Raw genomic sequence first — 22,020 nt, 5'->3', positions numbered from 1 at the left:
AGAGACAGAGAGAGAGACAGGGGGAGAGAGAGACAGGGGGAGAGAGAGACAGGGAGAGAGAGAGACAGGGGGAGAGAGAGACAGAGGAGAGAGACAGGGGGAGAGAGAGACAGGGGGAGAGAGAGACAGGGGGAGAGAGAGACAGGGGGAGAGAGAGACAGGGGGAGAGAGAGACAGGGGGAGAGAGAGACAGGGGGAGAGAGAGACAGGGGGAGAGAGAGACAGGGGGAGAGAGAGACAGGGGGAGAGAGAGACAGGGGGAGAGAGAGAGAGAGAGAGACAGGGGGAGAGAGAGACAGGGGGAGAGAGAGAGAGAGAGAGACAGGGGGAGAGAGAGACAGGGGGAGAGAGAGAGAGAGAGAGAGACAGGGGGAGAGAGAGAGAGAGAGAGAGAGAGAGAGAGAGAGAGAGAGAGAGAGAGAGAGAGAGAGAGAGAGAGAGAGAGAGACGGGGGAGAGAGAGAGAGAGACAGAGTACGAGAGAGAGGGGGAGAGAGAGAGAGAGAGTACGAGAGAGAGACAGGGGGAGAGAGACAGGGGAGAAAGAAACAGACTCCCACATCCTCCATTCTGTTCAGCGAGACTAGAGAGAGAGACAGAGAGACAGAGAGACAGAGGGGAGAAAGAAACAGACTCCCACATCCTCCATTCTGTTCGGCGAGACTAGATGCATCAACAAATAAAACTGACTGGAAAACATTACTCAGAGCGTTATTTACACATAAAGGCTTTAACAAAACCCCAAATGTCAAAGGCCTTGATTGTCAATGTATGGATAAAAAAAACTGATTCATAAAAGGCCCTTCTCTCTGTCTCACACACACCACACACACCTGGTCTTCATGAAACATCCTCTCCTACTACAGAATCAGTCTCCCCTGAGAGGCTGGTTGTGTTTCATCTCCAGGTCGTAAAGTCCCTCCATGTCTCCGGGACAATACCCAGGCTGCCCTGGGACAATGCCAGGCCGGTGCCTGCTGACTGGGGCACTAGAGGAGCTCTATTCTTCTCTCCCAGGTTTGTCCTGGGTCCATGGCAACCGACCTGTGCTATCCCAGGTTTGTCCTGGGTCCATGGCAACCGACCTGTGCTGTCCCAGGGTCCCGCTGGGCTGGCGACGGAACACTGACAAGGGGCTGCTATTAAATCAGGGGGTGGACGATGAGACATGAAGTATACAGGGAACAGAGACAGGAGAACAGACTGGACCAATTACCTTAAAGGAGGTGGCTATGTCTCTGCCTCCCTGCCCACCCTTTCTATGGTAGAACAGACTGGACCAATTAATTTAAAGGAGGTGACTATATCTCTGCCTCTCTCTCTGCCTCCCTGCCCACCCTGTCTATGGTAGAACACACAGCAGCCAACATCTGACCCCGTGTCTCAGACAGTAACTGACCCGGTGTCTCCGTGTCTCAGACAGTAACTGACCTGGTGTCTCCGTGTCTCAGACAGTAACTGACCTGGTGTCTCAGACTGTAACTGCATGTCATATTGCACCCAGCTGACAGACCACAGCAGTCAACAACTGAACAAGAGCTTACAGGCCGCCCCAGGGCCCAGAGCCCGCCCCAAAGGCCGCCCCAGGGCCCGCCCCAAAGGCCGCCCCAGGGCCCGCCCCAAAGGCCGCCCCAGGGCCCGCCCCAAAGGCCGCCCCAGGGCCCGCCCCAAAGGCCGCCCCAGGGCCCGCCCCAAAGGCCGCCCCAGGGCCCGCCCCAAAGGCCGCCCCAGGGCCCGCCCCAAAGGCCGCCCCAGGGCCCGCCCCAAAGGCCTTATTTCACCACCTTATTTCAGTCTCATCTGAAAGTGGTAAATTCTTGGTTATCTTCACGAACCCTGCCTAACAAGTTGAATCAGTAATGCAAAATTGGGTTTAATTATTTATTTATTAACGAATTACATATACACAGAATCAATCATACCTTGATTACAAATTATGTCATAAAGGAAAACGTCCCTAGTGGACGGAACAGATATGACAGCTGGTTACACAAAGAAAAGGGAGATTGGGTTTGAGTGAAAGAGCGGGAAGACTGAGGAACAAAGGGAGACGCGATGTCTCTATCGTAAATACAGTATCTTATGCATTCTAAATAACCGCCCATTTGGAAAAGGAAAATGCAATGAATATTTACTCTGAGCTGCGCTTCAATAGGTTGGTGGTAGATGGAAGGCCGTGTTGCCCAACAGAGTCCTTTGAAGAGTGTCTCTGGTGGTGAACGGGAAACGTTGTAGTGTCATCGTTAGGTGGTAGACGGGATACTCTGTCTGCCCTTTCCTAGCCCAGGTTTTTAGCTGCCGTTGCTATCTCAACGGCTAGGATGTCTCACTTCTTTAGTGAATAAGAGTTCAAAGTTCATACCATTCACAAGCAAAGCTCACGCTCAGGTTGGCTTAGTTCTGTAGTTGACATGTTAGTCCTTTTTAAAACGTATGGACCGTCGTCCTCACGTCCTCGGAACAGGAGGTTACATTGTCGTCATGGCTTTATATAGGAAGGGAGAGGAGGGCGTGTTTCATTGGTTATAACCAATGTCTCTTCACGTGGGCGGGCCACTGAGTCGGGCCTAATGCACTCATGAAAACCCAATTCTCACATTTTAGAAGCTAAAATCACATTTCATTCCATCACATAATTTAATATTTAAACATTTAAATGTAACTATAATGTATAGACTTTCCACTGTACCGTTTATGTCATCCTATCATTGATGAGAATGACTCAGATGACAACCGAACTGACATCATATTCATTAAGTACCACCGCATATGTTCAATTGGTCGGATTACCAGAATATAGTTCATTTCCCCCCACCTTCTGATGTTCTCAGAATCTCTGTTAACCAAGGGATTTTCAATAGTCACATCAGTAGGGTAGAGAGGATAAAGGGGGGGGAAGAGGTATTTATGACTGTCATAAAACTACCCCCAGGCCAACGGCAGGACAGTAGTCACCCTTTGCCTTGACAGCTCTGCACACTCTTGGCATAATACATTAAGAAAAACCCTTGGATGAATAGGTGTGACTGGTATTGTGTATATATCCCTAGATACTGAACCACAGAGGGACTGAACCAGTCACTGAACCAGTGAACCAGACTAGTCACTGAACCAGACTAGTCACTGAACCAGACTAGTCACTGAACCAGACTAGTCACTGAACCAGACTAGTCACTGAACCAGACTAGTCACTAGATCAGAGGGGGAGGACAGACCAGGCTCTGTTTGCTGTAGGCCCCAGCAGACAAAGTCCCTCACTCAACACATTGAGCGCCTGCTTTGCTGCACTCCTCCCACCCCAGTCTCCCTGTCTCCCTCCCTCCACTCACCTTGGAAGGCTGCTACGTTCCTGGAGATGAGGAACTTGAGGCTGGCGGAGGAGGTCTGGAGGAGGTTCTGAACATCCCGCCGGGCCGCCACCTGATACCTCTCCTCCATCTTCTTAGAACAGCATGTCAGGTTCCTGGACTGGCACACCTGGAGGTCCGAACCTGGAGTGGAATAAATGACTGTTACTCCGTTGTTTTGCCTCATTACATGAACAGGTCTTCCAAGAGAGAGAGAGAGTTCTGGAACATTAGGTCTTCCATTGTGATCATAGAGAGAGAGAGGGTTCTGGAACATTAGGTCTTCCATTGTGATCATATAGAGAGAGAGAGGGTTCTGGAACATTAGGTCTTCCATTGTGATCATAGAGAGAGAGGGTTCTGGAACATTAGGTCTTCCATTGTGATCATAGAGAGAGAGAGGGTTCTGGAACATTAGGTCTTCCATTGTGATCATATAGAGAGAGAGAGGGTTCTGGAACATTAGGTCTTCCATTGTGATCATAGAGAGAGAGAGGGTTCTGGAACATTAGGTCTTCCATTGTGATCATATAGAGAGAGAGAGGGTTCTGGAACATTAGGTCTTCCATTGTGATCATAGAGAGAGAGAGAGGGTTCTGGAACATTAGGTCTTCCATTGTGATCATAGAGAGAGAGAGAGAGGTTCTGGAACATTAGGTCTTCCATTATGATCATATAGAGAGAGAGAGGGTTCTGGAACATTAGGTCTTCCATTGTGATCATATAGAGAGAGAGAGGGTTCTGGAACATTAGGTCTTCCATTGTGATCATATAGAGAGAGAGAGGGTTCTGGAACATTAGGTCTTCCATTGTGGTCAGAGAGAGAGAGGGTTCTGGAACAGAGGTCTTCCATTGAGAGAGAGAGAGAGAGAGAGAGAAGAGAGAGAAGAGAGAGAAGAGAGAAAGAGAGAAAGAGAGAAAGAGAGAGAAGAGAGAGAGAGAGAGAGAGAGAGAGAGAGAGAGACATGAGAGAGAGAGAGAGAGAGAGAGAGAGAGAGAGAGAGAGAGAGAGAGAGAGAGAGAGAGAGAGAGAGAGAGGGTTCTGGAACATTAGGTCTTCCATTGTGATCATAGAGAGAGAGAGGGTTCTGGAACATTAGGTCTTCCATTGTGATCGTAGAGAGAGAGGGTTCTGGAACATTAGGTCTTCCATTGTGATCGTAGAGAGAGAGGGTTCTGGAACATTAGGTCTTCCATTGTGATCATAGAGAGAGAGAGGGTTCTGGAACATTAGGTCTTCCATTGTGATCATAGAGAGAGAGAGGGTTCTGGAACATTAGGTCTTCCATTGTGATCATAGAGAGAGAGAGGGTTCTGGAACATTGTTTACATCCATTCTGAATGGATGAGTATGGCTTTGGCATACTCAATGCATACGCATTGCTCAGCCAGACAGTACTATGCTTTAATATGAGAGATGCTGTTTCATCCTCAGGTCTTTCTACTGCTGACATACATAGGAGAGGAGCTAGAGATGAATGTCATTCACTAATTATTTCCCCCTCCTTAACCCACTGGGCCGATTACTGCCAGACAGCCACCACGTGGCAGTAAAACCTGCCAGACAGCCGCCACGTGGCAGTAAAACCTGCCAGACAGCTGTCAACATGAAGCCACATCACTAGGGCCCTATGTCACATGACTTGGATTTGAACCTGTATTTAAACCGTTTTCAACAAACGGTCCACTTCATGTCACATGGTCCAGTAACATCCTCAGACAAGTGCTTTCATTTTTTGGTGTAATTCTCATTTTTGGAAAAGGCTTAGAATTTAAAAAAGGTTAAAATCTTGGTCATGTGACATGATCGTCCAAGACACAGAGCCCTACAGACATCACATAAGAGATATGTCACATGAATAAATTGATCTCCGTCAAGACAGACAGCATCACTTAGCGGTCAGTAGCACCACTGTCTGAGGCTCGTAGTGGTCTCTTCTATCGAGCCTCCTGGACGATACAGGACTACATCCTCACCACTGTCTGAGGCTCGTAGTGGTCTCTTCTATCGAGCCTTCTGGACGATACAGGACTACATCCTCACCACTGTCCAACCACACGTGTGCTCGTAGTGGGCTCTTCTATCGAGCCTCCTGGATGATACAGGACCACGTCCACACAGATGGTCTACGTGTTGAAACAAGCTCAGGGGCAGAAGGCAGATTTGTGTGAAAGCAAATCAGGAGTCTTGCCGTTATCACCTCGACAAGTGATGTCCACACATTTGCCCCTACGTGTGGCAAAGCAACCGACTCGCATTGAACACACACACACACACACACACACACACACACACACACACACACCACACACACACACACACACCCCACACACACACACAGGGGACAATCAAAACAACTTTTTGTTTTTACTCTAAAAAAAAGGGTTTTCAGACAGACGTGCTGAAACAGTCTCTTTGGCAGCTCTTCCCTCCATTCTATCAGACAACCTGTACTGTGTGTTGTTAGAGCGGGTTAGTCACTCAGAGGAGGAGATGGCACACGTTAACACATTCCTTCTCATCTAGATAAGACTACATGATCCTCAGAGGCCTGATTTTATCTTTCCACTTAAAGAGACCACAGAAACTGGACTCGGTCCAACGCGCTGAAAGGCTCTGCTTGGATCTATAGTCTATATACACGTGTAGTTTAAGGTGAGAGGCTCTGCTTGGATCTATAGTCTATATACACGTGTAGATTAAGGTGATCCAACCAGAGCCTATATACACGTGTAGATAAGGTGAAAGGCTCTGCTTGGATCTATAGTCTGTAGAAGGTGAGAGGCTCTGGTTGGATCTATAGTCTATATACACGTGTAGTTTAAGGTGAAAGACTCTGCTTGGATCTATAGTCTATATACACGTGTAGTTTAAGGTGAGAGGCGGTGTAGTTTAACGTGTAGTTTAAGGTGAGGACGTGTAGTTTAAGGTGAAAGGCTCTGGTTGGATCTATAGTCTATATACACGTGTAGTTTAAGGTGAAAGGCTCTGGTTGGATCTATAGTCTATATACACGTGTAGTTTAAGGTGAAAGGCTCTGGTTGGATCTATAGTCTATATACACGTGTAGATAAGGTGAAAGGCTCTGGTTGGATCTCTAGTCTATATATACACGTGTAGTTTAAGGTGAAAGGCTCTGGTTGGATCTATAGTCTATATACACGTGTGGATAAGGTGAAAGGATCTATAGTCTATATATATATGTAGTTTAAGGTGAGAGGCTCTGGTTGGATCTATAGTCTATATACACGTGTAGATAAGGTGAAAGGATCTATAGTCTATATACACGTGTAGTTTAAGGTGAGAGGCTCTGGTTGGATCTATAGTCTATATACACGTGTAGATAAGGTGAAAGGATCTATAGTCTATATATATGTAGTTTAAGGTGAGAGGCTCTGGTTGGATCTCTAGTCTATATACACGTGTAGATAAGGTGAAAGGCTCTGCTTGGATCTATAGTCTATATACACACGTGTAGTTTAAGGTGAGTTCCAGATGAGTCAGGCCATTTCCACGAGTCAATACGAGTCAATAGGGTCTCATATTACAAATGGTTTTGAAACACAGCATCTCCTTTCATTGGTGATAAGACTGATTCGCCCCCGAGGTCTGTTCCATGGACTAAAAATCCCTTTTCACATCACCAATATTGTTTAGAGCAGGGGTCACCAACGGGTGAGCTACCCGTAGCTAGCAGCCCACCTATGAGCAGCTAGCCAAGCTATTCTGAAAGGTTTTACCATACACCAGGGTTTAGGGGTTAGGGTTAAGGGGTTAGGGGTTAGCTACCAGCTACCAGCAGCCCACCTATGAGCAGCTAGCCAAGCTATTCTGAAAGGTTTTACCATACACCAGGGGTCTCCAGCAGGCTAGAGTTAGGGGTTAAGGTTAGGGTTAGGGGTTAGGGTTAAGGGGGTTAGGTTTAGCTACCAGCCCACCTATGAGCAGCTAGCCAAGCTATTCTGAAAGGTTTTACCATACACCAGGGGTCTCCAGCAGGCTAGGGTTAGGGGTTAAGGTTAGGGGTTAGGGTTAAGGGTTAGGGGGGTTAGGGGTTAGGGTTAAGGGTTAGGGTTAAGGTTAGGGGTTAGCTACCAGCCCACCTATGAGTAGCTCACAATACTATTCTGAAAGTACATGTTCACGTGTTCCCCCACAAACTGTCATTAACAAATCTCACCAGAATCAGACATCAAACATCCCAGCTACTATCCAACCAACACAACATAATCCCACCCCTGGTCAGCCACTATTGGTTAAAAAGACAAACCTAACACAACATCATCCCACCCCTGGTCAGCCACTATTGGTTTAAAAAGACAAACACAACATCATCCCACCCCTGGTCAGCCACTATTGGTTTAAAAAGACAAACCTAACATCATCCCACCCCTGGTCAGCCACTATTGGTTTAAAAAGACAAACCTAACATCATCCCACCCCTGGTCAGCCACTATTGGTTTAAAAAGACAAACCTAACATCATCCCACCCCTGGTCAGCCACTACTGGTTAAAAAGACAAACCAAAAATACTTTCCCCAAAACCTTCCCAATTGAATGTTAACTGTAAAGTAGTTTTACCTGGCAGAAGTATGAGGAAGTAGCTGAGTAGATGAGCAATTAAAGGGCCAGATGTGCAATTAAAGGGGAATTACACTTAAAACTCTAAATGTTTTAGTTTCTTCCAGACCTAAAACAAATGGTCTTGTGTGATTTCAGAATTGACTCAGAACATCCCATTTTGTTGTTCCTCTGTTGAACAATCAAACAGAACTTGGGAAAATCTATAACAGAATTTTACTGATTTTAAAAGGGCCACCCTTAGAGTTGTTTATGAACCATTATTTTACCAGAAAACATAGTGTACTACTTCCTCTAGGACACTAAGGACCAGGGAAGAGTTGACAACATAGTGTCCAACTTCCTCTAGTACACTAAGGACCAGGGAAGAGTTGACAACATAGAGAGGAAGTAGGGCACTATGTTGTCAACTCTTCCCTGGTCCTTAGAGAGGAAGTAGGACACTGTTGTCAACTCTTCCCCTGGGCCCCACCCTCTTCAACATATATAACACGTGTCTTCCCACAAGGCCGTGGGGTGAGACAGGGATGCAGCTTAAGCCCCACCCTCTTCAACAAATATATCAACGAATTAGCGAGGGCACTAGAACAGTCTGCAGCACCCGGCCTCACCCTACTAGAATCTGAAGTCAAATGTCTACTGTTTGCTGATGATCTGGTGCTTCTGTCCCCAACCAAGGAGGGCCTACAGCAGCACCTAGATCTTCTGCACAGATTCTGCCAGACCTGGGCCCCGACAGACCTGGGCCCCGACAGACCTGGGCCCCGACAGACCTGGGCCCCGACAGACCTGGGCCCCGACAGACCTGGGCCCCGACAGACCTGGGCCCCGACAGACCTGGGCCCCGACAGACCTGGGCCCCGACAGACCTGGGCCCCGACAGACCTGGGCCCCGACAGTAAATCTAAATAAGACCAAACATAATGTTTAAAGAAAAGTCCAGTTGCCAAGACAACAAATACAAACTCAAGATAGACATCGTTGCCCACACAAAGAATGACACCTACTTCAGCCTAAACATCAGCGCCACAGGTAACTTCCACAAAGCTGTGAATGATCTGAGACAAGGCAAGAAGGGCCTTCTATGCCATCAAAAGGAAGACTCTCAAATAGGATCTGGCTAAACACTCTTCAAATCAGTTATCGAACCCATTACCCTCGGTGATTGAGGTCTGGGGTCCACCCACCAACAACAAATTCACAAAATGGGACAAACACCAAATTGAGACTCTGCATGCAGAATTCTGCAAAAATATACTTTGTGTACAACACAAAACCCCAAACAATGCAGAGCAGAATTAGGACTATACCTACTAGTCAACAAAATCCAGAAACGAGACGTTCAATTCTACAACTACCTAAAAGGAAGCGATGCCCACACATTCCACCACAAAGCCCTCACCTACAGAGAGATGAATCTGGAGAAGAGTCCCCTAAGCAAGCTGGTCCTGGGACTCATTTAGACTAGAGGTCGACCGATTATGATTTTTCAACGCCGATACCCATTATTGGAGGACCAAAAAAAGCCGATACCAATTAATTGGCCGATTTTAAATGTTTTATGTGTAATAATGACAATTACAACAATACAGAATGAACACTTATTTTAACTTATTATAATACATCAATAAAATCAATTTAGCCTCAAGTAAATAATGAAACATGCTCAATTTGGTTTAAATAATGCAAAAACAAAGTGTTGGAGAAGAAAGTAAAAGTGCAATATGTGCCATGTAAGAAAGCTAATGTTTAAGTTCCTTGCTCAGAACATGAGAACATATGAAAGCTGGTGGTTCCTTTTAACATGAGTCTTCAATATTCCCAGGTAAGAAGTTTTAGGTTGCAGTTATTATAGGACTATTTCTCTCTATACCATTTCTATTTCATATTCTGTTGACTATTAGATGTTCTTATAGGCACTATAGGCTCCTCCCTGGGCTCGAACCAGGAACACATCGACAACAGCCACCCTCTAAGCAGCATTACCCATGCAGAGCAAGGGAAACAACCACAGGGGAACAACCACTCCAAGTCTCAGAACGAGTGACATTTGAAACGCTATTAGCTAGCGCTAACGAGCTAGCCATTTCACTTCGGTTACACCAGCCTCATCTCGGGAGTTGATAGGCTTGAAGTCATAAACAGCTCAATGCTTGACGCACAACAAAGAGCTGCTGGCAAAACGCAAAAGTGCTGTTTGAATGAATGTTTACGCGCCTGCTGCTGCCTACCACCGCTCAGTCAGACTGCTCTATCAAAGCATAGACTTAATTATAACATAATAACACACAGAAATGCGTGTGAGTGTGCGTGTGAGCCTTATGTCATTAATATGGTCGAATCTGGAAACGTTTATTCTTTCAGTGAAATACAGAACCGTTCCGTATTTTATCGAACGGGTGGCATCCATAAGTCTAAATGTTGCTGTTACACAACCTTCAATAATTATGTCATAATTATGTAAAATTCTGGCAAATTAGTTTGCAACAAGCCAGGCGGCCCAAACTGCTACATATACCATGACTCTACGTGCAATGAACGCAAGAGAAGGGACACAATTTCACCTGGTTAATATTGCCTGCTAACCTGGATTTATTTTAGCTAAATATGCAGGTTTAAGTATATACTTCTGTGTATTGATTTTAAGAAAGGCATTTATAGTCGTCCAACGATTGTGCTTTTCTTGGAAATGCGCTTTTGTTAAATCAATTGAACCCCATTTGGCGAAGTTGGCTGTCTTTGTTAGGAAGATAGTCGTCATACAGTTCGCAACGAGCCAGGCGGCCCAAACTGCTGTACCTACCCTGGCTCTGTTGCAAGAGAAGTGGCACCATTTCCCTCATTAAAAGAAATTCACATTAGCAGGCAATATTAACTAAATATGCAGGTTTAAAAATATATACTTGTGTATTGATTTTAAAGAAAGGCATTGATGTTTATTGTTAGGTACACGTTGGACCAACGACGGCCCTTTTTCGCGAATGCGCACCGATTACATGCAACGCAGGACACGCTAGATAAACTAGTAATATCATCAACCATGTGTAGTTAACTAGTGATGATTGATTGATTGCTTTTTATAAGATAAGTTTAATGCTAGCTAGCAACTTATCTTGGCTTCTTACTGCATTCGCGTAACAGCCATCTCCTCGTGGAGTGCAATGTAATCAGGTGGTTAGAGCGTTGGACTAGTTAACCGAAAGGTTGCAAGATCGAATCCCAGAGTTGACAAGGTTGTTCTGCCCCTGAAGGAGGCAGTTAACCCACCGTTCCTAGGCCGTCATTGAAAATAAGAATGTATTCTTAACTGACTTGCCTAATTAAATAAAGATTAAATAAAGGTGTAAAATAATAAATACATTTTTAAAAATGTAAAAATAAATAAAAAAATACCCAAAAAATACAGATATTCGAATGTTACAAAACTTTAAAATCGGCCTTAATTAAATCAGCCATGTCGCAAAGTAATTACAATTTAGCAGATTAACACTGGAATGATAGATGTCAAGATGAGGATGTGCAGGTAGAGATATTGGTGTGCAAAAGAGCAGAAAAGTAAATAAAATAAAAACAGTATGGGGATGAGGTAGGTAGATTGGGTGGGCTATATACAGATGGACTATGTACAGCTGCAGCGATTGGTTAGCTGCTCAGATAACTGATGTTAAAAGTTAGTGAGGGAAATGTAAGTCTCCAGCGATTTTTGTAATTCGTTCCAGTCACAGGCAGCAGAGAACTGGAAGGAAAGGCGGCCAATTGGCTAAACTAAAACTCTTTAACATCATCCTCAGCTCTGGCATCTTCGCCAATATCTGGAACCAAGGACTGATCACCTCAATCCACAAAAGCGGAGACAAATTTGACCCCGATAACTACCGTGGGATATTAGTCAACAGCAACCTTGGGAAGATCCTCTGTATTATCATTAACAGCAGTCTCGTACATTTCCTCAGTGAAAACAATGAGGTGGGTAGATTGGATGGGCTCCTGTCGACTGTATGACCACATTACAGACACATATTACCCACAGACCCACAAAGACTATGAAAAGAAATCTAAACATCGCTATATACTCCTATATCTGTTAGGTGAAATACCGCAGTGTGCCATCACAGCAGCTAGATGTGTGGCCTGTTGCCACAAGGGGCAATCAGTGGGGAACAAACACTGTGAATACAACCCATATATATCGGTTTAGTTTCCCTTTCATACTTCAACTACTTGCAAATTTTTTTACAACACTCTCATTAGACAATAACATGTCTATTCTTTTAAAAATGTTTGTGAGTGCCATGTTAACTAATGTTTCCCTTGTTAATTCCCCATTTTGTTTGTCTACTCTGTTTGATGTGGCTGTGTAAACATGTGTTTCCCCATGCCAATAAAGCTCTTTGAATTGAAATGGAGAGAGGCAGAGAGGTGGAGGAAGAGAGGAGGAGGAGAGAGGCAGAGAGGAGGAGGAGGAGAGAGAGGCAGAGAGGAGGAGGAGAGAGAGGCAGAGAGAGAGAGAGAGGCAGAGAGAGAGAGAGAGGCAGAGAGAGAGAGAGAGGCAGAGAGAGAGAGAGACAGAAAGAGCGAGGTAGAGAGAGAGAGAGAGAGGCAGAGAGAGAGAGAGAGGCAGAGAGAGAGAGGCAGAGAGGAGAGGCAGTCAGAGTAGCAGCCAGCCCACAGCTCAGCTTTATTTACTAAGTGGTCCATTGTCTCTCAGCACCAGACCCATAGACAACACTAAAATAAGAGGAGGAGGAGAGAGGCAGAGAGCCATAGACAACACTAAAATAAGAGGAGGAGAGAGGCAGAGACCCATAGACAACACTAAAATAAGAGGAGGAGACCCATAGACAACACTAAAATAAGAGGAGGAGGAGAGAGGCAGAGACAACACTAAAATAAGAGGAGACCCATAGACAACGCTAAAATAAGAGGAGGAGGAGAGAGGAGGAGACCCATAGACAACACTAAAATAAGAGGAGGAGGAGGAGACCCATAGACAACACTAAAATAAGAGGAGGAGGAGACCCATAGACAACACTAAAATAAGAGGAGGAGGAGACCCATAGACAACACTAAAATAAGAAGAGGAGGAGACCCATAGACAACACTAAAATAAGAAGAGGAGGAGACCCATAGACAACACTAAAATAAGAAGAGGAGGAGACCCATAGACAACACTAAAATAAGAGGAGGAGGAGACCCATAGACAACACTAAAATAAGAGGAGGAGGAGACCCATAGACAACACTAAAATAAGAGGAGGAGGAGACCCATAGACAACACTAAAATAAGAGGAGGAGGAGACCCATAGACAACACTAAAATAAGAGGAGGAGACCCATAGACAACACTAAAATAAGAGGAGGAGGAGACCCATAGACAACACTAAAATAAGAGGAGGAGGAGACCCATAGACAACACTAAAATAAGAGGAGGAGGAGACCCATAGACAACACTAAAATAAGAGGAGGAGGAGACCCATAGACAACACTAAAATAAGAGGAGGAGGAGACCCATAGACAACACTAAAATAAGAGGAGGAGGAGACCCATAGACAACACTAAAATAAGAGGAGGAGGAGAGAGGCAGAGACCCATAGACAACACTAAAATAAGAGGAGGAGGAGACCCATAGACAACACTAAAATAAGAGGAGGAGGGGGAAGAGAGAGGCAGAGACCCATAGACAACACTAAAATAAGAGGAGGAGGGGGAAGAGAGAGGCAGAGACCCATAGACAACACTAAAATAAGCTTAGCATTTTTCCACAGACGTCGGATGGTCGAGACGTCGGATGGTCGAGACGTCGGATGGTCGAGACGTCAAACTCAGAGCTGGTGATCCAGTAGAACAGAACCACAGCAGAACAGAACCACGTTCAGTCAGTGAGCTGGTGATCCAGTAGAACAGAACCACAGTAGAACAGAACCATGTTCAGTCAGTGAGCTGGTGATCCAGTAGAACAGAACCACAGTAGAATAGAACCATGTTCAGTCAGTGAGCTGGTGATCCAGTAGAACAGAACCACAGTAGAACAGAACCACGTTCAGTCAGTGAGCTGGTGATCCAGTAGAACAGAACCAGAGCTGGTGATTCAGTAGAACAGAACCGCATTCAGTCAGTGAGCTGGTGATCCAGTAGAACAGAACCACAGTAGAACAGAACCACGTTCAGTCAGTGAGCTGGTGATCCAGTAGAACAGAACCACAGTAGAACAGAACCACGTTCAGTCAGTGAGCTGGTGATCCAGTAGAACAGAACCACGTTCAGTCAGTGAGCTGGTGATCCAGTAGAACAGAACCACAGTAGAACAGAACCACGTTCAGTCAGTGAGCTGGTGATCCAGTAGAACAGAACCACGTTCAGTCAGTGAGCTGGTGATCCAGTAGAACAGAACCACGTTCAGTCAGTGAGCTGGTGATCCAGTTGAACAGAACCACGTTCAGTCAGTGAGCTGGCAATCCAGTAGTACAGAACCACAGCAGAACAGAACCACGTTCAGTCAGTGAGCTGGTGATCCAGTAGAACAGAACCACGTTCAGTCAGTGAGCTGGTGATCCAGTAGAACAGAACCACAGTAGAACAGAACCACGTTCAGTCAGTGAGCTGGTGATCCAGTAGAACAGAACCACAGTAGAACAGAACCACGTTCACTCAGTGAGCTGGTGATCCAGTAGAACAGAACCAGAGCTGGTGATCCAGTAGAACAGATCCAGAGCTGGTGATCCAGTAGAACAGAACCAGAGCTGGTGATCCAGTAGAACAGAACCAGAGCTGGTGATCCAGTAGAACAGAACCAGAGCTGGTGATCCAGTAGAACAGAACCACGTTCACTCAGTGAGCTGGTGATCCAGTAGTACAGAACCAGAGCTGGTGATCCAGTAGAACAGAACCAGAGCTGGTGATCCAGTAGAACAGAACCACGTTCACTCAGTGAGCTGGTGATCCAGTAGAACAGAACCAGAGCTGGTGATCCAGTAGAACAGAACCACGTTCACTCAGTGAGCTGGTGATCCAGTAGAACAGAACCAGAGCTGGTGATCCAGTAGAACAGAACCACGTTCACTCAGTGAGCTGGTGATCCAGTAGAACAGAACCACGTTCACTCAGTGAGCTGGTGATCCAGTAGAACAGAACCAGAGCTGGTGATCCAGTAGAACAGAACCACGTTCACTCAGTGAGCTGGTGATCCAGTAGAACAGAACCAGAGGTGGTGATCCAGTAGAACAGAACCAGAGCTGGTGATCCAGTAGAACAGAACCACGTTCACTCAGTGAGCTGGTGATCCAGTAGAACAGAACCAGAGCTGGTGATCCAGTAGAACAGAACGACGTTCACTCAGTGAGCTGGTGATCCAGTAGAACAGAACCAGAGCTGGCGATCCAGTAGAACAGAACCAGAGCTGGTGATCCAGTAGAACAGAACCAGAGCTGGTGATCCAGTAGAACAGAACCACGTTCACTCAGTGAGCTGGTGATCCAGTAGAACAGAACCAGAGCTGGTGATCCAGTAGAACAGAACCACGTTCACTCAGTGAGCTGGTGATCCAGTAGAACAGAACCAGAGCTGGTGATCCAGTAGAACAGAACCACGTTCACTCAGTGAGCTGGTGATCCAGTAGAACAGAACCAGAGCTGGTGATCCAGTAGAACAGAACCACGTTCACTCAGTGAGCTGGTGATCCAGTAGAACAGAACCACGTTCACTCAGTGAGCTGGTGATCCAGTAGAACAGAACCAGAGCTGGTGATCCAGTAGAACAGATCCAGAGCTGGTGATCCAGTAGAACAGAACCACGTTCACTCAGTGAGCTGGTGATCCAGTAGAACAGAACCAGAGCTGGTGATCCAGTAGAACAGAACCACGTTCACTCAGTGAGCTGGTGATCCAGTAGAACAGAACCAGAGCTGGTGATCCAGTAGAACAGAGCCACGTTCACTCAGTGAGCTGGTGATCCAGTAGAACAGAACCAGAGCTGGTGATCCAGTAGAACAGAACCACGTTCACTCAGTGAGCTGGTGATCCAGTAGAACAGAACCAGAGCTGGTGATCCAGTAGAACAGAACCACGTTCACTCAGTGAGCTGGTGATCCAGTAGAACAGAACCAGAGCTGGTGATCCAGTAGAACAGAACCACGTTCACTCAGTGAGCTGGTGATCCAGTAGAACAGAACCAGAGCTGATGATCCAGTTGAACAGAACCACGTTCAGTCAGTGAGCTGGTGATCCAGTAGAACAGAACCACGTTCACTCAGTGAGCTGGTGATCCAGTAGAACAGAACCAGAGCTGATGATCCAGTAGAACAGAACCAGAGCTGATGATCCAGTAGAACAAAACCAGAGCTGGTGATCCAGTAGAACAGAACCAGAGCTGGTGATCCAGTAGAACAGAACCACGTTCACTCAGTGAGCTGGTGATCCAGTAGAACAGAACCAGAGCTGATGATCCAGTAGAACAGAACCAGAGCTGATGATCCAGTAGAACAGAACCAGAGCTGGTGATCCAGTAGAACAGAACCAGAGATGGTGATCCAGTAGAACAGAACCACGTTCACTCAGTGAGCTGGTGATCCAGTAGAACAGAACCAGAGCTGGTGATCCAGTAGAACAGAACCACGTTCACTCAGTGAGCTGGTGATCCAGTAGAACAGAACCAGAGCTGATGATCCAGTAGAACAGAACCAGAGCTGATGATCCAGTAGAACAGAACCAGAGCTGGTGATCCAGTAGAACAGAACCAGAGCTGGTGATCCAGTAGAACAGAACCAGAGCTGGTGATCCAGTAGAACAGAACCAGAGCTGGTGATCCAGTAGAACAGAACCAGAGCTGGCGTTCCAGTAGAACAGAACCGCGTTCAGAAACACCTATAAAACAGCAGTTCAACCGGCATGTGTAGGATAATGATGGCGTCCTGGATAGTGATGCTAAGAAAACAAACCATGCTACACTACTATATCTGGGAGAAGAATCAAGAGAGATATTTTTATCTTCATAATTCCAGAATTAGTCACAGAACACCGGAGGCAGTGTTTCCCCTAGTTAGATATTCAAGGTGGAGTGCGGAGGCCACCAAAACAACACCCGTGGCCTCTGGCTATGGAAGCACAACCAAGATTGTCAGACACCAAAACAATCCATCTAAAATAATCCAATTCAGACACATACATCTTTAAAAACAAGTGAGAACCCTCTGTATGTATTGAGTTGAACTAAGTGATGAATCTGTCCTGTTGACTTAACTTTAAAACTAAATAAGGTGTTTATCCCTGAAGGAGCAGCACACAGCTACAGAACAGTACTGTTGTTCTGTACACAGAACCTCTAGATGTCATGTGATCTTTAGAACCTCCAAAAACAACAACAACAGCCCTTTATCCTGGAACCCAACCAAAACATGGCTGTGTCTGACATGGCCCACTAGACACTAAACAACAACAACAACAGCCCTTTATCCTGGAACACAACCAAAACATGGCTGTGTCTGACATGGCCCACTAGACACTAAACAACAACAACAACAACAGCCCTTTATCCTGGAACACAACCAAAACATGGCTGTGTCTGACATGGCCCACTAGACACTAAACAACAACAACAACAGCCCTTTATCCTGGAACACAACTAAAACATGGCTGTGTCTGACATGGCCCACTAGACACTAAACAACAACAACAACAACAGCCCTTTATCCTGGAACCCAACCAAAACATGGCTGTGTCTGACATGGCCCACTAGACACTAAACAACAACAACAACAGCCCTTTATCCTGGAACACAACCAAAACATGGCTGTGTCTGACATGGCCCACTAGACACGAAACAACAACAACAACAGCCCTTTATCCTGGAACACAACCAAAACATGGCTGTGTCTGACATGGCCCACCTAGACACTAAACAACAACAACAACAGCCCTTTATCCTGGAACACAACCAAAACATGGCTGTGTCTGACATGGCCCACTAGACACTAAACAACAACAACAACAACAGCCCTTTATCCTGGAACCCAACCAAAACATGGCTGTGTCTGACATGGCCCACTAGACACTAAACAACAACAACAACAGCCCTTTATCCTGGAACACAACCAAAACATGGCTGTGTCTGACATGGCCCACTAGACACTAAACAACAACAACAACAGCCCTTTATCCTGGAACACAACCAAATCATGGCTGTGTCTGACATGGCCCACCTAGACACTAAACAACAACAACAACAGCCCTTTATCCTGGAACACAACCAAAACATGGCTGTGTCTGACATGGCCCACTAGACACTAAACAACAACAACAACAGCCCTTTATCCTGGAACACAACCAAATCATGGCTGTGTCTGACATGGCCCACTAGACACTAAACAACAACAGCCCTTTATCCTGGAACACAACCAAAACATGGCTGTGTCTGACATGGCCCACTAGACACTAAACAACAACAAGCGCCCTTTATCCTGGAACACAACCAAAACATGGCTGTGTCTGACATGGCCCACTAGACACTAAACAACAACAACAACAACAACAGCCCTTTATCCTGGAACACAACCAAATCATGGCTGTGTCTGACATGGCCCACTAGACACTAAACAACAACAACAACAACAACAACAACAACAACAGCCCTTTATCCTGGAACACAACCAAAACATGGCTGTGTCTGACATGGCCCACTAGACACTGGTCAAAGAGCGGTGGCCGGACAGAGGGAAAATAAGGATGCCATTTCAGACGCAGTATAACCACAAACCAGAGCTGGACAAAGTGCCTCAGTGTGCTCTGCTCCGTGAGTCCAGTGTTGGGCAGGCAGCTGTGTCAACACAGATTAATATTATCTTTCGGCTAATGGCTTCTGTAAATGTTCTCCAGTCAAGTGCATTGTCCAAAACATGACGAATGATGTGTAGAAAACGGTATGGGATCTGATGGTCCATCAGAGACCCAGAATACTGGAGGCCCTGTAGATAGAATACGGAGGCCCTGTAGATAGAATACGGAGGCCCTGTAGATAGAATACGGAGGCCCTGTAGATAGAATACGGAGGCCCTGTAGATAGAATACGGAGGCCCTGTAGATAGAATACGGAGGCCCTGTAGATAGAATACGGAGGCCCTGTAGATAGAATACGGAGGCCCTGTAGATAGAATACGGAGGCCCTGTAGATAGAATACGGAGGCCCTGTAGATAGAATACGGAGGCCCTGTAGATAGAATACGGAGGCCCTGTAGATAGAATACGGAGGCCCTGTAGATAGAATACGGAGGCCCTGTAGATAGAATACGGAGGCCCTGTAGATAGAATACGGAGGCCCTGTAGATAGAATACGGAGGCCCTGTAGATAGAATACGGAGGCCCTGTAGATAGAATACGGAGGCCCTGTAGATAGAATACGGAGGCCCTGTAGATAGAATACGGAGGCCCTGTAGATAGAATACGGAGGCCCTGTAGATAGAATACGGAGGCCCTGTAGATAGAATACGGAGGCCCTGTAGATAGAATACGGAGGCCCTGTAGATAGAATACGGAGGCCCTGTAGATAGAATACGGAGGCCCTGTAGATAGAATACGGAGGCCCTGTAGATAGAATACGGAGGCCCTGTAGATAGAATACGGAGGCCCTGTAGATAGAATACGGAGGCCCTGTAGATAGAATACGGAGGCCCTGTAGATAGAATACGGAGGCCCTGTAGATAGAATACGGAGGCCCTGTAGATAGAATACGGAGGCCCTGTAGATAGAATACGGAGGCCCTGTAGATAGAATACGGAGGCCCTGTAGATAGAATACGGAGGCCCTGTAGATAGAATACGGAGGCCCTGTAGATAGAATACGGAGGCCCTGTAGATAGAATACGGAGGCCCTGTAGATAGAATACGGAGGCCCTGTAGATAGAATACCGGAGGCCCTGTAGATAGAATACCGGAGGCCCTGTAGATAGAATACCGGAGGCCCTGTAGATAGAATACCGGAGGCCCTGTAGATAGAATACCGGAGGCCCTGTAGATAGAATACGGAGGCCCTGTAGATAGAATACGGAGGCCCTGTAGATAGAATACGGAGGCCCTGTAGATAGAATACGGAGGCCCTGTAGATAGAATACGGAGGCCCTGTAGATAGAATACGGAGGCCCTGTAGATAGAATACGGAGGCCCTGTAGATAGAATACGGAGGCCCTGTAGATAGAATACGGAGGCCCTGTAGATAGAATAGACAGTCTAAAAGCAGTATGATTCCCTTGGTAAACCTCATCTTGATAACCACCTGTACCTTTCACATTACTCTGACAAATCAGCCTAAACAGGCAAAAAGAATCGCAGATATAGCAGCCCAGGCCCACAGGGTTTATTTAAGCACTAAGGCCCAAGGGGTCTGTGGTATATGGCCAATATACCACGGCTAAGGGCTGTTCTTATGTACAACGCAGTGCCTGGACGTAGCCCTTAGCCGTGGTATATTGGTCATATACCACATACCCCAGAGGTGCCTTATTACAATTATAAACTAGTTACCAACGTAATTAGAGACGTGTAACAAAAATATTTTGTAATACCCGTGGTACTTCAGCCAATCGGCGTTCAGGTCTCGAACCACCCGGTTAAAACCAAGGGGATGGAGAACATGTAGTCATGGAAACCAATACAGTTAGGAAAATGTAATATACTAAATAATCCGGATCCATACATCTACAGAATATCTACAGAATACAGGCTACGGCAGTTTGCCATAGATCTACAGAATACAGGCTACGGCAGTTTGCCATAGATCTACAGAATACAGGCTACGGCAGGCTATGGCAGTTTCCCATACATCTACAGAATACAGGCTAAGGCAGTGTGCCATACATCTACAGAATACAGGCTACAGCAGTTTGCCATACATCTACAGAATACAGGCTACGGCAGTGTGCCATACATCTACAGAATACAGGCTACGGCAGTGTGCCATACATCTACAGAATACAGGCTACGGCAGTGTGCCATACATCTACAGAATACAGGCTACGGCAGTGTGCCATACATCTACAGAATACAGGCTACGGCAGTGTGCCATACATCTACAGAATACAGGCTACGGCAGTGTGCCATACATCTACAGAATACAGGCTACGGCAGTGTGCCATACATCTACAGAATACAGGCTACGGCAGTGTGCCATACATCTACAGAATACAGGCTACGGCAGTGTGCCATACATCTACAGAATATAGGCTACGGCAGTGTGCCATACATCTATAGAATATCTACAGAATACAGGCTACGGCAGTTTGCCATAGATCTACAGAATACAGGCTACGGCAGGCTATGGCAGTTTCCCATACATCTACAGAATACAGGCTACGGCAGTTTGCCATGGTTCAACAACCCCAGTCATGTATGATTGCATTACTTTGGTAACCCTGATATTGAAATGGTGAAGATCCATTTATAATGTATACAACTACCGTAGGCCTACCTTCTCTCGGTCTCTCCGGTAGGGATTTCACTGGTCCAATCTGCCGCAGCTGAAAAACTTTGCGCACTTCATCACAGCTCGTTAGACTTCCCGAAATCAGCCCGACACAAGCAGCAACAAACAAACACAGCATCTTTTGTAGCTCCATTTTCAAAGCCAGGTTGATGTTACTCAAAAACCCCTATCTAATATTAAAGTTATGAACATTCCTAACAGACCGCCATTCCTTCGATCACAACATCCACATTTCCAAGGTTCAAGGATCTGCGACGGTACTTTTCAATGATGGAAAAAAATTGCCTTTAAAATGTTCTAAAAACAATCAAATCCTGAATGAAGTTACAACAGGAGTCGTTGAAAGTGTCATGGGACTGTAGCAGAACTCAACCGCAGCATGTTGAGCAACTTGGCGTGACTGGAGCCGTCAAGGGAATGAGAGGAATGGGCGGAATCATACCTGAGGAGACAAAACCACTGGAGAACTCTACAACCAACAGTGGGGTGCAGCGCCATCTCGTGGACAAACCTCGGAGCGGCGGCCTAAAACATCTCCAAAACAACTAGTATTATAGTCTACTACAGCATGGCTATGCGTTACAATGCAACAGACCGTTCCGTACAAAGTTATGGATGAGAACGTTTCTAT

At 46.1% G+C, this 22,020-nt stretch overlaps 1 protein-coding gene across 1 annotated transcript in view; it reads right to left on the bottom strand.

Annotated features, from left to right (window-relative positions):
- Nucleotides 1-21,789, bottom strand: part of LOC139401777 (glypican-5-like) — a 49,746-nt gene extending 27,957 nt beyond the window's left edge. Inside the window, exons 1-2 of the mRNA XM_071145745.1 lie at nucleotides 21,375-21,789; nucleotides 3,329-3,490 (exon numbers count right to left, since the gene is read on the bottom strand). Of these exons, the coding sequence (XP_071001846.1) occupies nucleotides 3,329-3,490; nucleotides 21,375-21,522 (310 nt within the window). The 5' untranslated portion in view covers nucleotides 21,523-21,789. The remainder of the gene's footprint in view (nucleotides 1-3,328; nucleotides 3,491-21,374) is intronic.
- Nucleotides 21,790-22,020: the final 231 nt, after the last annotated feature.

This window comes from Oncorhynchus clarkii, unplaced genomic scaffold (genome assembly GCF_045791955.1).
Source record: "Oncorhynchus clarkii lewisi isolate Uvic-CL-2024 unplaced genomic scaffold, UVic_Ocla_1.0 unplaced_contig_4828_pilon_pilon, whole genome shotgun sequence".
Classification (NCBI taxonomy): Eukaryota; Metazoa; Chordata; class Actinopteri; order Salmoniformes; family Salmonidae; genus Oncorhynchus; species Oncorhynchus clarkii.
The sequence above is the reverse complement of the archived record's forward strand: the minus strand, read 5'-3'. Positions and strand labels throughout refer to the sequence as shown.